The sequence below is a fragment of the Culex pipiens genome, chromosome 2 (genome assembly GCF_016801865.2).
Source record: "Culex pipiens pallens isolate TS chromosome 2, TS_CPP_V2, whole genome shotgun sequence".
Lineage (NCBI taxonomy): Eukaryota > Metazoa > Arthropoda > Insecta > Diptera > Culicidae > Culex > Culex pipiens.
This window is the reverse complement of record NC_068938.1, coordinates 7,715,233-7,733,343: the sequence shown is the minus strand read 5'-3', so window position 1 is coordinate 7,733,343 and position 18,111 is coordinate 7,715,233. Positions and strand designations below refer to the sequence as shown.

The 18,111-nt window shown below is 35.4% G+C and overlaps 1 protein-coding gene across 1 annotated transcript in view; it reads right to left on the bottom strand.

Annotated features, from left to right (window-relative positions):
• LOC120412668 (ABC transporter G family member 5-like) overlaps positions 1-17,447 on the bottom strand; it is a 110,400-nt gene extending 92,953 nt beyond the window's left edge. The window contains exons 1-2 of the mRNA XM_052708644.1: positions 17,060-17,447; positions 7,089-7,591 (exon numbers count right to left, since the gene is read on the bottom strand). Of these exons, the coding sequence (XP_052564604.1) occupies positions 7,089-7,401 (313 nt within the window). The 5' untranslated portion in view covers positions 7,402-7,591; positions 17,060-17,447. The remainder of the gene's footprint in view (positions 1-7,088; positions 7,592-17,059) is intronic.
• Between the last annotated feature and the right edge of the window lie 664 nt (positions 17,448-18,111).

Sequence of the window (18,111 nt, the reverse complement as noted above, 5' to 3'; positions counted from 1 at the left end):
TTGAAAATAAAAATAGGGTTTTTCGACGCGCCGCACGCAAAAACGGAAAATGACGAAAACAGCAAAAAACCGTGTTTGTTGACAAAAACTGCGATAACTTAAAAATTTTAGCTATACATGATTGAGTACCAAAAGTTGCGTCTTTCATTTACGAAAATCGGGTTTTTGCATTTTCGTCATTTTTCCGTTTCTGCACGCGGCGCGTCGAAAAACCCAGTTTTTATTTTCAAAAAATAGTTTCTCAGAATATTGAGAACCAAATTACCTAATATTTTAATATTACATGTTAAATTTTACGAGGAATCTGATAAAAATATTTTCAGACATATGCTCGATGGTCCCGAGACCTTCAAAAGAGCATTTTAAGTCTTCATTTGATTTTTTCAATTGCTCTTTTCTTTGCACTCAAGACAGCTAAAATCAGTCAAAATGGGGCCGGGTTATGATTTTTTGAAAAAGTTGGTTTTTGCAACAATCGACGGAAATTGCCATTTTTCGGACCACCCTAACACGGTGTAGGTCATTCTAATGGCCAAACAAATAATACGGGTCTAATTATTTCGGCCTGGGAACTCCCAGAAAAATGTTGAGCCCGATCGGACATCTTTTTTCGAATCATGCTATTTACGTAGGGAATTGCTGTATATTTATTGGATATGCTTTCTTTTGGGATATGCCGACCTAGTAAAAAAACATTTTTGCAATTCCGTCGTGAAACTTTTTACTTTTCCTGTCATTCTCGAACGACGAAACAGCCTACTTTACTCTACCAAAAATAACAGAATAGTAACTCTTTCCAAAACAAATAATGAAAAGTTCTTCTTTCAGCACTGAAACGGATGCTGAAAATTTGAACTTTTCAGCACTTGTTTGGAAAAGTAATACTTTGTAAAATTATTTTTATTCAAACGATTCATTGACTAAATCTATGGACATTTGACTTATAATTCTTTTCAAAGGGTGTTGTCGGAATAGCAAAATACGTTGTATGGAACTCGTTGCAAAACTTGATTTTTTCATCACTCGTCGTATTCATCCAACTCAGTGAACGTCGTTGGATAAATGTACGACTTGTGTTGAAAAAATCTTCTTTTTGCAACTTGTTGCTTAATCTACTATTGACAGCGTTTGTAATTTTTTGAAAAAATCAGAATTTTTAAAAAACGATATTGACATTTTTTATATATTTATGTATATTTAGATTTTCTTTTCCATGTACATTCAGTTCAAAATATTTTTGAGTGTCCACAATCGGTGGCTTTTCACCTCAAATTTGAATACTAGCTATTTCAATTTCTTAATGAAATTGTAGCTTTCGCTATTAAGTGATTCTAAACTTGGGAGGTCCTATGTTTACAAAAAGGATATTACTTTTGTAAATGTGGAAGTCATGACCAAGCTTAATCATCTTTGAAATTCATTTCCAAAAAAAGTCACGTTATCAACAAAACCAACTTAAGGTGACATAAATTTGAAAACGGTGTCGATTTCAAAATTTATGTTAAAAACGAATTCGAAAAAAATCGATAAATTCCAAAATCAGATTTAAAAAAATATTTTGATCAATTCAATATTTTATGAAGAAAGTTAATTTATAAATGGATCGATTTTGTTTAGAAAATAACTTTTTTTCTTCGAAAAGTTTTAAGCTATACCGACAACTTTGCCGAAGACACCAAATCGAGCAGAAGGTTTGTTTCTTGTGAGAGAATTTTCTGGTCGCTTTGGTGTCTTTTGCAAAGATGTATGTAGGCTGTGATTAAAATTGCTTAGAGAAAAATTGGTGCACTGTAAAATTCTGGACAATTCTGTCTTTTTTCACATTTTTACACAAAAAAACACGATTTGTGAAAAAAATAAGAGGATCAAGCAAGAACACACTAAAACGCTCGGGTAGTCATTTAACCTTTATTTTTTTTCTTAAAAATCTTATAACTTATTATTTAAGTTTTTGGAGTTTCTGGAGCAACATTTGAAAAGGGCGCATAAGCATAAAGCTAAAACTATTTTGCAAAATCCGAGATAACAGGTAACTATTCAACAAAATCCGTTAGCGTCAGCAGTAATGGAGGTATGTTCCTGATATTCGGTCAAATTCTGATGTTGAAAAGTTAACAAAAAATAAAAGGTGAATGGGTTATATTATAATTGGTCAATAAGGGATTATCAAACAAAATAAACACATTTTTGAAAATAACAACAATTTTCTAAATCCAAAAAGTATCGAACAGATTTCAATGCAATTTCATGGGTGCCATGTTTTGACCAAAGATTTTCAATATCAAGTTGCAAACACTATTATTATTTGATCGATTATAATACTAGGCTAAATTTCTACCCCGCGGTCTTATCCTGGAGCTAGATTGACCCATTGATTTTTTTTTCTAAAATAATAACGTAAACAGCTCCGCTTTGCACTAAAATAAAGTGGGATGGCACCATGCCAATTGAGTAAAAAGATCTTAGCAAAGAATGATCTTACTGGCGTATATTTCGCATAACTTTTCAAAGTTGGAATATTTTTAAATTTGTGATCTAAAGAATACTAGTTTCATAATCACTGTTAAATCCGTTAGGTTACAAAAAAAAATCAACGCTTAGTTAAGCCTATGAATTGTCATTTTCCTAACGACAAAATCCAAAAATTGCATTCTCCAAGCTAAACGAGCCGGAAAATCACACTCCATTCCATTCCACAGAACATCAACCTCAGACCAATCATCGTTCATTTGTGCTAGCAGCATCAGCCAGAAGCGGCTCTGAACGTTCTCGCACATCAATTTACACGCTGAAAAATCTGTGCCACAGAAGCAATTTCGCTGATTCCTCAAGAACGCACATCAATACCTATGAGAATGACTATGAGCTGTATGTTTAGTAAACTCTAGCAGTCACTGCTATAGCCGGCCGCAACATGTGAAATTGAACCGTGTTCTAAATAGAGCCGGTGCTCAGTTTATTATCAACTACTTGGTCGGTACAAGTCGTGGCTGTAGAACGGTCTGATCGGTGTTCTGTTGAGGCGGGGGGCAATCGGGGTGAAACGGGGTTTTATTGCTATTTAATGCGAAGCAGTAGCTGAAATAACGCAAGTTTAATCGTTTCAAGCTGTAAACATTTACCCCAACAGTGGGATGACCCCAGGCGGCTGACCTTTGATTTTCCAGCTCATGAAAAAGTTCTGTGTGTTACCACGTGAAGTTCGCCGGTAGAACGCCCATTAGAACAAACCGGAGTCAAACGAGGTTAACCGCCTGGCCGGGCTGCGCGGCATTGTGGTTTGCACCTTAATTCGCAAACATGAACAGAGACCGGGTTGCTGCGATCGTCACTTTCGATCAATAGAACGTATTATTTGCCTCTCTCAAATGTGCGATCGCGGTAATGATCGCGGCGAGTTCTTCTCGCACTTCTCGCCGGGGCAGGTCATCAAGGTGAGTCGTGATACCGGAGTCAAATAGAGCAATCACGGCCCGTCAGTCAATCGGCGGCGGCTCAGCTGATTTTTGTTTGAACGAATCTTCGAGAACTTGAACCGAGTTGAAGAGAGGAAGGTCAACTGTCCGGACACGGGATGGTACATAACTTGGTGGACAACAACACCAACAAAAAGTAGCATGCGAATAGGCAGCAGCACTGCTAGGAATTCAAACCCAATAATTGTCGATGGAGTGTGAACACGTGCGAAGGACGTAGCGATGCCAGAATAAAGCATGGCGTGCTTAGCCTAATAGCAATTCGATTCGCGAATCGAACTTAATTTGTAGGTAACAATAAATAATAATAAAAAAAAGTCTGCTACTGAAGGTGGACAGACAACAACCTTCCTAAAATACATAACCTGCGTGGAGCAGTGTGACTGGTGTTGGGGGCTGAGCGGATGACCTACCTAAACACGAGAGAGAAGGAAAAGTTTGCCAAAAATTAAGAGCTTTAAAATTGGGCACTTTTTGGCACACAACATGCAAAAAAAAAACACGGTGGCTGAAGGTAGCCGATTTAAGTGGCTTTCAATATTGAGAACGTCTGGCTGCTGAAAGTTTTGGTTTTCCCATGTAAACTTCAGGAGAGTCGGAGATGGAAAACTGATGAATTGAAGATGAAGTAACTTGTTAAGTAACCTGTTAGGTACGATACAATTTCCAAAAAATCAAACAAATATTTACGTAGTCAAATTGAGAAAATAAACGATAGCGAAATCAGCGGAAAATTTTCAGATTTGTCGAATGAACATATATTCAAACAATATTCATTTCAAAATCAACATGCCGAAAAGTTTATGATCCGGGTTTTCAATTTTCTAACTATTAGCTTAATTAAAATATAGTCCAGACTCGATTATCCAAAGGCCTTGTCAAAATTTCTCTTCGGATAATTGAAACTTTGGATAATAGAATCACGAAAAAACACACTTTTTTCGTGGTCTTATTTTTGATTGTTGAGTATGACCCCTAAACTACTCTTGAATGATTTAGAGTTTTCAAATCTAAGATGGCGACCAAAATGGCGGTGATTAAATATTGAAAAAATACAGTTTTTCACAATTCAAATATGACTTAAATGGGGTCGCAGAACTGAAATTTGATGTTTAATTTAAAAAAACACGAAATTTTTTTTCGTGATTCGATCATCCAAAATCCCAAAGAAACCTTCGGATAATCGAAACATCGGATAATCGAGGCTTCGGATAATCGAGTCTGGACTGTTTTTATTAATCTTAGAAAGTTTTGAATCCAATTATCAAAAAAATCAAAATTATAATGGATATAAAAAATCTTTTTTTTTTGTTGTTTAATTTTTTGTAAAATTTTGCCGTGAATATTGAAATATTTTTTTTTTTCAAAAAATTGACAAAACTTCTGACAAGTTTCACTTCAAAAATGTGATTAATGTTTTCAAAGATTTCCTCGATATTGAGAGTCATTTGGAAAGAACTTGAAAAACAAAACACATTTTTGGAAATTTTCATTCCTTGGCCATATCTCAGCAACTCAAGGTCGGAATTTGAGTACAGTGGACTCTCTGGCTGTCGATCTTTTCGATATCAATATTGCTTCAGCAGTCAATACATTTTTCAGTCCCTTCAAATAGATTGCATTGATTTTTCGTTCTATAATTTGATAACTCCCGTTCTCGATGTTCCCTTCCATATCGCAAAAAAATAAAAAAATATAAACATTTTAATAACAAGCCATGGTCTCAACATTTGAATGAAAAAAGTGTTTAAAGATCATTTTACACCTGCCCAGTTGTTTTGCAATCACTGGTTTTCAAAATATCCAATTATTGAAGAGATTTTTTTTTTCGCCGAAAGAAAATCTTATAATACAATTCTTAAACCAGAGGGATGCTAAAGGCTGCCATCTTGGATGATTGAGATTGATAACGCGCGCAAATTGCGCACAGTGAAAACAAAAAAAAATTATTAATAATTCAATTTTTGTTATAAGAATTACTGTAGTAAAAGTCAAATTACACAGTTGTCAAGTTAAACGTTTCATGTGATAACAGTACAACTTTAAATGAGGTCATCGGTCCAATGTGTGCTTAAGAATCCCAACATTAGTAGTTTGTTTTGCAAATAAATTGATAAAAATCACCTCAACAACATACACTAACTTTTAAACGTACCTTGCGGTAAAATTTTACATAAAAACAATATTTACTTTATTTCCATTTTATGCCTGCAGGTTTTGTACTTTTTTTTACAGTGCGCAGTGGCTTTGTTTTGGTTCCATAACAAACAGCTGTTCTTTTGTGCTGGCGCCGTAATTGACAGCTCCTTTTTGTTCTGGTGCCGAAGTTGACAGCTTGTGTTGGCTACGGGCGAGCTGCCTGTAGTGAGATATAGATGTCGCCCCCTGGCTTAAACTAATTCTGTATTTAAACAATGTTTTGACATGTTTTTTTTTTTTGTTATTTTTATTTTGATTTTTTTTTCATGTTTCTACAAATGGATTACAAACTATTTTCAATGATCGTTTAAACGGCTCCACTAGCCAAGCAAAATCACAATTCTCGAATCTATTAAATATTCAAGATAATTTGAATTGATTAATTCAAGTGATTTCAATTAAATATTAAAAGTATTTTCAGTCATTGGTATACATACTGAAATACTTTTTTTTATTAAGATTTTTTTTAAGATAATGCAGCTACTCCACTAAATATTCGCTAGATAAAAAACTAGCATAAAAGCATCCATTTTGTTAAAATTTCGATTTGGAATATAAAGGTGAAACATTTAATGTAATTTACTCTAAAACTAACGAAAAATAATACATTTTTATTTGCATATTAATGAATATGAACATTCTTCATAACATGTATGATCTTTTATTTTATGAAAATAAATCTAAACTTCATGATTTTTTGAACCATACTTCATGGGAAGTATTACATTGATACTAAACAATCAACCTAAATTTTCTACGAAAACTAACTCATTAAAAAGTTTACTCACAGTTTGAGTACTTTTCAAGTGCATTACGCTATCAAACCCTGCCATCTGACGTACCGACTGATCGCGCGCTCAATCAAAGCATGCCAATCAACGAAAATTACGCTCAAATCTCCTGACCACGTCATCCAACTACGCCCAGCTGCCTACTACGATTACTACTATGATGAAGCTTAAAACTCAACTAATCTTCACAGTCTACGGGACGGCGGTACTTCACCGGGTGCAGAGAAAGTTGTGATTTGAACCGTTTCGAGCGCCCTGATAAGAAGCTTGAAGGGCTTCTCCGAGTACACTTCAATGCTGAAAGTGCGCATCAGTTCCGGCTTGGGCTTAGTTTAGAAAATTCAGTTGCTTCCTGCTACGGTTTCATGAGGAACAATGTTCCGGGAGCACTGAATCTTCTCACGGCTGAATGAGTGTTTTAAACTACCTTGGGAACATATTGTGTAGAAGTGAATTGGAGCAATTTGTACAAAGTCGTTCTTGGGAAGGAATTTTAATTCATAAACTCATCGCGAAATTAAATCTGTCTGAACTTGTGCACAATTGTAACAAATGTCAAGGACTACCAGAAGGTCAGCTCGCTATCTACTCAAAACTTTAAATTTCAACTTTTAAAACTCACCAAACTTCGCCTTGGCCAGGTTGAACCGCTTCACCGTGTACCGAACGTCCCGGAAGGCAATGTCCACCGGAGGTCGCTTCGGGAAGTGATAGTCCTGCGTCGCCTCCAGGTACCCATTATGGTACATGGTATTATTGTTCCCCTGGCTGTCACTCATCTCGATCGAGTCCTCTCCAATCGACGAACTTTCTCCGTTTCCGGGACAACAGCTGAACGCCGAAGCTGTGGATCCACCTCCTCCTCCGGAAGCTGCTGTTGGCACGACAACGGTTGCCGAGGCACTGGTCAGCGGCGATCCGACGAGCTGGCTCATCGTGCGGCCTGCTGTGATTGTTCTGTTTTGTGTTCCGTCACGCACACCGCACAAACGCACACTTTCACAGCCTACTACTGCCTTAGTAGTGCGTCAGTTTTGATTGACTTCTGAACTCTCATAACCTTAATTGGCACTGATCACACAGCATTGTTCTTCCGGAAAGGCGGCGTTCTCTCGCTCGTGATGTCTGAAAAATGTAGACAATAAGTGAGGAAAATTGTTATTATTGTCTGGCGAAAACATCACAAATTTAATCAGTTTTACACGCATTCTAGTGATTGAAAGTGAAGATTAAGTAGCACGATAATGTAGAGTGGTTTTGTGACGCTAAAATAAATAGTTTCAACAAGTTGAATTGAGTACAAAAATCCTCCCCAATTGACGCGGGGTTCCAGACTTCCAGCGTGTAACATTAACGGAACCCATCACGCAAGCTTTAATTATAGGTTAGTAGATAAGCAGTACACTTGACAGGGGATTGATGTGCTATTTTTTTCAATGAGATTCCAGTTATTACAATAGGTACAATTAAGAATATATATATTTTTACTGGATCACGTGTAAACTATTTTGAATGACTCAGCCTTCATATTACAACTTTTTTACTGAATTAGGGGAACTGGACGTATCGAATGCAACCATTGGCCGGTAACATTAACGATTTTGTTCGAATAAACAAATCACAGTCAAAACCCGATTATCGGAATGAGTAATTCTCTGCCAACTCACACGAAATCAGGACAAGTTGCCCAAACCCCTCTTAGATTTGTATGAAAATCCCTAGCAGCATTTTCCTATGTGCAATTCTCTACAAAAACGGACAATTTGGACCGTTTTTTATTTGGCTCAAACTTTTCGGGGGCTTTCTCTATGACCAAAGAAGAAATGTTGTACGGTTGGTTCACCTATACGAGTCTCCATACAATTTTGGCTGCTGTTCATACAAAATTGGTAAGTAAATATTAGAAAATCTGTAAAATTATAAGAAATTTACTGATCAATTTGGCACGGTATGGAGGAAGCGAAATATTATAAATCGAGAACACCCATGAGAGTATTATACGTTTTATATATTTTCTGAAAAACGCAATTTTCATCTATAGAATATTTTGAATCGGACATATTCTTAACCAGGTGAAACATAACTTTCTACGTAAATATAATTCTCTCATGGGTGTTCTCAATTAATCATATTTTGCTTCCTCCATACCGTGTACACCAAGTCTTGGGAAAAGTTGTAAGTATTGAAGAGGATCGTTTTTTTTTTAATTTTTTTTTTTCACAAAAACTAAATTTCCCAAAATTTATATTTTATTGCTTGTCGAGATTATTTAATATGTTTTAGGGACCTAAAACCCGCAACTTCTGAATTTTTTTATGTTCAAATTTGAAATTGGTAGCGAGAAATGTTTAACAGAATTTTTGATAAACAGTCTCGTTTCCAAGATATAGCCATCAATAGTTTGATTTTAGCGAAATATTTGCAGTTTTTCGATTTCCAAAAATAAAGCAATTGTCTACGAAATCAGCCGATTTCGATCATTTTTATTATTTGTTTGTTTTTTTTATTTGGCTCAATCTTTGTGGGGGCCTTCCTTATCATCAAAAAAGCCATTGCTGCTGTTCCTACAAAAATGGTACGAAAATCTGTAACTTTTCTAGGATTGTTTTGATTAAGTTGTAGGTATTAATGAAGACTTTTCAGACAAAAAATGGTACACGGACAAAAATTGGTGATTTTTGCATGAACTTTTTTTCACAAAAAAATCAATTTCCAAAAAACCTTATTTTTTAATTTTTAATTTTTATTGGTTTTAGGGGACAAAACCCCGCATTTTTAGAGCCATTTTGAAGGATGTACCAAAAATTTTCCGACGAGTTATGATTTTTTATTAAAGTGATTTTTGTTTAAAAAAATGAAATTTTGAACCTTAAATATCTTGACCTAATTGAATTTTCCATCGAAAAATACCTAACATTTTTTAATTGCACTGTTTTCAAAGAAAAGCCACTCTAAATTAAATTTTGCCCCAAAAATTCCGTTATTTTTTCATTATTTTTTTTAAATAGTGTTCATGATTGTCCATTCTTGAAAATATTTTTCAGAAAATTTGCTATTGCTTATTTCACGATATAATCAAGTTGGTCTTTTTTCCGACTGGCAAGAACTTATGGACGCTTGACAGCCGCAGTGCAAAAAAAAGTAGAATTGAACAAAAATTCAGCGTTTATTTGGCTGTCAACTTTATTTGTTTTGAAAATTTCCCGAAAACTCTGCCAAAAACTTAAGGCAACCTTTGACAACAACCGAAAATTTGTTCTGCGGCTGTCATGCGGCGATTTTTTTCTGCGGCCATATCAGCGCGCGTGAACTCTAATTATTGACGCCCGCGATAATATAAAATTGTCTTTGAGATATTCAAGATTGGGCCTCTGGTTGCTGAGATACAGCGCACAGTGGGCGAAATGGAACCCAAAATCGGACTTAATTGAACGCGGCTGATTCCCTGGTATGAAAAATAGTGTTTGTTATGTAAAAAAATCCGCGAATCGGTGAAAATCGGTCTGTATTTAGAGCGGAAGCTTTATGCGGCCATCCAAAATGCATTTAACTTGTGTGAAAATGTCCCAGGAATCCAGTAAAAATAACCACTTGCTCCCCAAAAATCATCTATGGTCCATTTAACCCCAATTTCGCTAAAAAAGCATTTTAGGCCATTTTCAAATGTTAGGTCAGATTTTAAAAATCTGAAAATATTTTTATCGTAAAGATCAGACAATTTTACATAAGAATGACAATTTGCACTTGATAGTTTAACGCATTTATGTTGATCAAAATAAAAATTATGTAAAAGGCAGTTTATTCTGCGTTTGAGAAAATTGATTCTTCAATCTTTTTATTTAGTTTAATTTCTATATCAACATAAATGTGTCAAACAATCAAGTGCATATCGTCATTCCTATGTAAAATTGTCTGATCTTTACGATAAAAATATTTTCAGATTTTTAAAATCTGACCTAACCTTTGAAAACGGCCTAAAATGCTTTTATAGCAAAATTGGGGTTAAATGGACCATAGATGATTTTTGCGGAGCAAGTGGTTATTTTTTCTGGATTTCTGGGACATTTTCACATAAGTTAAGTGCATTTTGGATGGCAGCATAAAGCTTTCGCTCTAAATACAGACCGATTTTCAAGAAAAAATGTAAAAAAATGGGGAATTGGGGCAAAATGGACCCTTTGCCGTTTCGTGCGGTGGATGAAACCATCACCAATCGATTCCCCGGATTTTTAACATAAGAAACACTATTTTTCATACCAGGGAATCAGCCGCGTTCAATTAAGTCCGATTTTGGGTTCCATTTCGCCCACTGTGCAGCGGCTTAAAGAAAAATAAACTGGAAAATTGAAGTTTTTAAAGTCTCACCCAAACAACCATTATCAGTAACTAATGGTTCGATTTTCAATGTTAACAAATGAAACATTCTTAAAATTTTTCGATCTTTTTGCAAACAAAATGAATCAAGACTAACATATCAAAAGTGCTGAACATTCAATATAACTTAAAAACAAGAATTTTCAAAAATGGTTACTCATGGTTTAGTGACCGAAAAATTACAATTATTTCGCTGAAATCAATCTTTCGGTGGCTATATCCTGAAAACGGGGCCCTTCATAAAAAAAATGTAGAGTACTTTTCAATTGCAAATTCAATTTTCAATAAAAAAATTAAGTCAAAAAATTTACGTATGAAATTAAGATTTTTTCCCAAAAAAAAACTATTTTTCTTAAATTCAAAACTCGGCAGCAGAATTTTGAACCATACTTCTCTATGGCTCAAAAGTTGCGGGGTTTGTTCCTAAAAACCCTGGGCAATTGAATTTTTTGTGAAAAAAAGTTAATTAAAAATAAAAAGCCACTTCCGATTTTGATAAATTATTCCATTTGTGTTTCATTTCCAACATTCCATCATTATATGAATTTAAATTTTATTAAAACATTTAGTAAAGTAAACTCAAAATGACCGATTCTTCGGCTCCTTTTAAAAAAAATCCAAGTTTTATTCAGCGTTTTGGCTGTAGTGGCAAAATAAAAGAAGAAACCCCCCAATGTTATTACATATTTGGATAGATAATTGATTTTCCTACAAAGAAATATCATGCAGAATGAACCATATAGTACCTGTGCTTCCCCTGAAATAAAAATGTAGCGTGACGGGACAACATCGTAAAACTGGACTTTAAAAAGGCACACTACAAAAATCTCTACGGTTTTGCCAGTTTGATTTTTAAAAACTTTTGCTCTTCTACACATTATCACAAATTAAAAAACGAATCTTTTGCTCCTTGAACTGAAAGAATTGGATGAAATTTGAGTTTTTGCCAGCCATTTCTTTTCGTGACGGGACAACGAAAGGAGCAGATTTATGAAAAAAACTCCTCTCCCGTACAATGGCTTGCAGACCACTTTTGGCCAATGTTCTTGGCTTTTAAGGTAAGAAAACGCATTTAAAGCACATTGCAATTATTACATCATAATAAAAATGATTTTTTTTCATATTAAAAATCATATCGAAAATTGAAAAATGTGACATTTTGGTGTAGCTTTGCTAAGAATTGGTCAAATGATGATCACTTTTTCTATGATCGCCACTTGTTAAAATGACGTGCCCTCCCACATCAAATACAGTAGTCATAGTTCCGTCAGTCTGGCCAAACATCTTGAGCCGCAAAGGCAGAGGAAAAATGGAACATGAAGTAAAAATCACACTGCTCAAACAATGACCAATCGTCAGCGAGGTGAGTGAAGTTTGCTCATTTGGCATCACCACCAATTTTAACAGACTACCTGACGAGCTCCTTCAAAGAAATAACAACACGCTCGAATGCCTCGGGAGTCCGAACGACGTTGCGGTTGGTGTTGATTTGCATATCGAACAAAAAAGTTTTGTTTTTACTGTGCATAAAAACCCGAAAATATTCGCAAAATCGTCCCGTCATGCTGAATTGATTTCTGAAGGAAGGTACGAGTTATTTGTGGGTAGGATCCTCTTCTCTCCTTCAAACCCTCGAGAGTGCATTAAAATGGTGAAACGGATAGTGCCATGACTTGCGAATTTGTTTAATTTTGGCAAATTTCCTTCTCGCGAATCTCCCGGCCAGAGACGCTATGGTTGTGATTTCATTAGTTGGCTTCGACATGGGTTCCGAATTTCAGTACTGTCCAGTGCCAACGACCTTAGAGTAGAACCTTACTTTTTTTGCGTTCTAACATTGGCAACATTTTGCCACCCGGAAACCGGACCTGCCACGAGTCAATCTTCAAATTATTTGAACAAATTTGTACATCTTATAGCTTCTTCTGGTCGACGTCGACGTCTTGCACGGCTTGTGTACGGCAGACAAACTGGTTAAGTCAACAATGCTCAGTTCAGCGAAGTAATACTCGACAAACAGAGCAACTGACCGACCAGACGGAGGGGCTTAAAAATCGACTAAAAAAAATCAAATCGAACGATACAACTGACGACGACACCGGGGTGGTGAAATGCGCAAAGTCCAGAACCTCGGTGAAGTGTTACACAATTTGCATATTCCGGAGCAAAACCTGGTGGCGTGCAATGACGACACTGCAAACAACCAGCCAGTTTCGAGTTGTTGAGGTGGTGTGACAATAAATAAAGCCATCATCGAAATGTCGATTAAACAATTGTCATCGCCGCCGGCCGGTTTGACTTCATTGACCGGGGAAGTTTAACTGGGGCGCGGGTTGGAACATGTGTTTGCAGTAAGAATTTTGCATACAATGTTGTTGTTTTTTGCAAATTCACAATTTTAAGTGATCATTTCTTAGAAGAACCTAATATTAAATAAAACTCATTCCTGTTTGAAACAGGATGCACCTGAATCTTTTTCCTAATTAAAAATACCTAAGATGCAATTATTCCCAGAACAAAAAAAACATTCCATCGCATGCAACGAAAAAATCCCGAAACGGAAACGATACATAGGGTAGAGTAGTCATCAATGAGACACGGGGAACAATGATAAAATGGCTCTCACAAGTCGTAGTTTCAACCAATCAGGCTCATATTTGGGGGAAAGGCGTATCTACTGGATACACGTCTGCCATATTAGTGGCTTTGGTTATGGACGCTCCCTTGAAAAGTTATTCATAAATGTTTGATTCTGGGGTGTAAAAGTAAATTATGGACAAAAATTACTTTTTCGCTCGTAGGCTGCCATTTACACCAAAACTAATATTTCTTCAAATTTCTTTCGACGTTCCATAGGGATTAAGTTGGGCTACAATGTCCTTTCATTAGATTTGGCCAAAATTTAGAATAAACTCAGAATCCAGGGCTGTCTCATTGTTCCCCACTCATTTCAGCCCATGGGTAACAATGAGACACTTAGATTTTTCTTCAATAAACTTTTCAAAATCGATGGAAATCTTTCAAAACATGAATTAAAAGTGATTTTTGGCATATTTATAGAGTTTAAACTTCATTAAACCAAAAATACAAAGTTATTTGGTATTAATATATGGATTTTACAAAATTGAAATACTTTTTAGTGTAACTTTTGTTATTAAAAGTTTCATGTTGGCAAAATTGCTCTAAAATGTTCAAGGCAAGTCACCTGCAATGGAACAATACAAAAACATGATGTTTTGCTAGAAAAATGTTGATTTTCGTAGAGTGTCTCATTGTTCCCCACCTGTCTCATTGTTCCTGCCAAGTGCGTCTACAATGAGACAGTTGAATAACTCTGGCTGTAGATGTCGGATCGATCTCATATTTTTGTCAATGTTAGAACACATTAAAAGAATGATAATGCAACTTAAAGCTCATTAAAACATGCTGATGAAAAAATTAGAAAATTCGTTGAAAGTTGAAAACCAAAAGTGTCTCATTGATGACTACCCTACCCTATTATTCTGTTGCGTGAATCTTGCGGCAGCGAGAAAATCGCGCCCGATAAAATCAGCGCAGTCACTGACTGTTGCTGAAGTTATCGTTTGCTCATTCTAAGCACACAACAAGGCGCGCGATATTCTTCTCGGGAAACGATTGCTCACGAAACTGTCACATCGTCACGTCGCACATGATAGATGATGCACTACGGCCAGAAGCATCTGTCTCTAGTATGTGATCTCCTGAGCAATGCCTCATTATGGGGGGAGGGGGATTTGAAAACGTTTGAAGTTTGTTTTTTTTTCTTCGTACCTGAGTGATTAAAATCTTAACCTAAATAAATAAATCACGGTTGATTTATTTGATAACTGAGCAATTCACGACTACTGGAAGTTTGATCTGATGATTTATGTTGACACGAGCTGTAAATTGGAAAACAAATAAGATGCGGTCAAATTCTCCTTGAGTTCGGTCACGATCATGAGACTGGATGCAATTCCGCGTGTGTTGGCCCTCAACGTGGTCATACGCTGCTGATAAGGGCTGATGATGGAAATACTGACGGATGAACTTTCAGTTTCAAGCACATTCAGAAAGTTCTCTTTATGTTTTATTGCAAATCAAGAAAAGTTATCAAAAAAACAGTAGGACTTAAAAATATCTTACTGTCAATAACCTTAAAATAAATTTGAATTTCAAAGCTTACTCCGATCGGCAAGAATATGCTTGCTATGATCAAGCACGTGCTCACAACATGTGGTTTTCTGAGTGAAATTTGAGCTTGATAGTGATTGTGCTATCAGCTGGCCGACTGGCTTGGAAACGTTTCCAGTTTTAGAATGTTGAGAGTTGTTTTCAAAATGCAGTATTGACTCATCCCCTTTCCAGTTTCCGTGTTTGGTCTTGATTTGGGTGAACTTTAAGTGATTCTTTATTTATTATTGTTAAAAGCAATGTGGACATGAAATATTTCACTTTAGAAATCTTAAGACTTATTTAAAAAACTATCTTATTCCGGCAACAATAGGTTCCAAATAAAATTTAAAAATTAAGATTTTCCCATGAAAAATAATTATTATTTTATGTAAACATAATTTTATTTATCCATTTTTTATCTAGTTAATTATCACATCAAATCAAAACAACAACATTAATCAAATTAAATTTACTGTTCTTATTGCACTTATCAGCAATTCTGGAAATCTCATACTAAGGTTTAGGGCGTCCAATTTTCCCGGGTTGTGAATTTCCCGGGAAACGGTAAAAATATTTATTAAATCCCGGGAATTCCCAGAATCCCGGAAAATTATTGAAATCTATGATTTTATTGCATTTGTTATGTTTTTCAAGCTTCAAATCTTAGAATTAGCTAATAATTGGCGATAATCTTCACTATAATCTAAACATGAGTCATTCCAGGTCAACTGAGTACACTTTTGGACTCGACCTTCACCGATTTGGACCAAACTTGGAGGGAACGTTTATCTATCGATAGTTAACAGAAATCCCAAGTTTGGTGCTGATTAGACCATCCCTCATTTTTGGCACCACCCTCTTTTTTGGCGATTTTCTAATTTTTTTTTCTTTTAATCATAACTTTGCAACTATTTGAGCAAAAGACTTTCTACAGGTTGCATTTTATAGAAAATTGTCCAAGGAATTCGATAAAAATAAAATTTTAACCCTTAAATGCCCACTAATATTATATTTTATCGTTTTAAGTATAAAAAATCAATTTTGACCAATTGCTTATATTTTTATTTGTTTTATTTTACCACCATCGTGTTCCCCGGACAATTTTACATAATAATCAATGTAGACTTCAAACTAAAATGAACTATTGACGAGATACAGCGATTTTACTGAAAAAAGTTTGATTTTGCGCAGCACTCGGAAGTTCATGGTGTACTTTTCAACAAAAAGGAATGAATCTCGCATAATTCGGTTTTTATATGTGAGAAACTTATTTCGGATTTGAATTCATAGGACAGAGTGCAGTGCAAAATCGAACTTTTTTCAGTAAAATCGCTGTATCTCGCCAACAGTTCATTTTAGTTTGAAGTCTATATTAATTATTATGTAAAATTGTCCGGGAAACACGATGGCGATAAAAAAAAAATAAAAATATAATCCATTGATCAAAACTGAATTTTTATACTTAAAACGTTAAAATATAATATTAGTGGGCATTTAAGGGTTAAAATTTTATTTTTATCGAATTCCTTGGACAATTTTCTATTAAATGCAACCTGTAGAAAGTCTTTTGCTCAAATAGTTGCAAAGCTTTGATTAATGTAGATTCGAAAAGTTAATTTAATTTCCCAAAAAATACGTGTGCCATTTTTTTATGTTGTGTATTAAAAAATAACTGAATTTTCAAAACTATTTTTGTAGTTTATTTTTCGATAAAAAATACTATTGTAGAGTAATTTTTCAAAGGAACCTATGAGTCCTATGCAGATAGGACCATTTGTAAATTTTATCTAGAATTATTTTCCAGAACTTTTTCATTCGGTAGCTACTTTGATGCCAATCAAAGATTCTCCCGGGTTTTTTCCTCTCCCTCTCAGCAGGTAACAAACATTCTCATTCCTGTTTGCAATTGCGTGCGTGCCATTAGTATCGATAGCGCTAGTCAGTAAGTTTAGTATGCATGTGCAGAAAAAAAAGTGCAACCTAAGCGCACACACACCCATGATGCAACCCCCTCACTCACAAATGTGTAGAAGTATTACTTACTACTTTCCTCCTCCGGATAAATAGGGTTGTTTTCCTCCCCACACACAACCTTCCAGGCCCGTAGTCAAAGTGCGTGTATCGCAATACTACTCTGTCACTTTGGCAAATTTGTATGCTTAGTCTTAGTACAACACCTTTATGTACTTCTACCCGACACTCTCTAAGGTAGACACTGAAATCGATATTCGTTCTCTGTCCCCGGAAGGAATATTGTGTGGTGGTTTTGGTTTGGTCAGTCTATAATAGGGGGAAGGTATCACTAACACTTGTGGTCCGCTTGTCTGCTCAACCGTTTAGGTTTCACGTTTCTTCGTCACAAACTGTTTTTTTTGTTTTTCTTCCTTTTTCCTAACTTTCAACAGGATATTTGAGCACTTTTACGCGTTTCCTGAAAACAAAGTGGAACTAGTTAATCACTGTTTGTCCAAATCAATTTAACCTAATTTCTCCCCACAAAGATATCAACACTTCTAGTATTCACACTTAACCAAACACTCGCGTGTAATTGTACACCTGGGTGCATTCTGCTGCACCTCGTGCAATCTACTGTTATCTATATCTTGGTCAGCACCACCCCGTCTTTGTCATCGTGCACCCCCTGTTGAATTATTTTGTGATGCAATTTTTCTAACCAGGCAAAAGTGTTTATGAACTAATTGTGTACACAAGAAGAAAAACATTTTTTTAATCATAAATTTATATCATAGCCTGTATATTTAACATTTAAAATTTTTATTAAAAAATTGGAAAATTGCAAAACATAAAAATAACTACTTTTTAACAGTATACCTGACCTTGGAATCACGAAACGCCCCATTTGTCAATATTGATCACTTTGGTAACAAACGGTACGCTGAAGAGTGGTTTACTACTTTAAATGTAGAGTACGATGGTGTGAAAAAATTATTTGTTGCATGTGATTACAATCAATAAGCATGCGATTTTTGGAAAGTGCTAACAAGATATTCGCAATTGATCCAATATTTTGGTCTGAATATTACGGCTAAAGTGTCGATGAAAATATATTTCACAAATAGAATATCAACTGAACT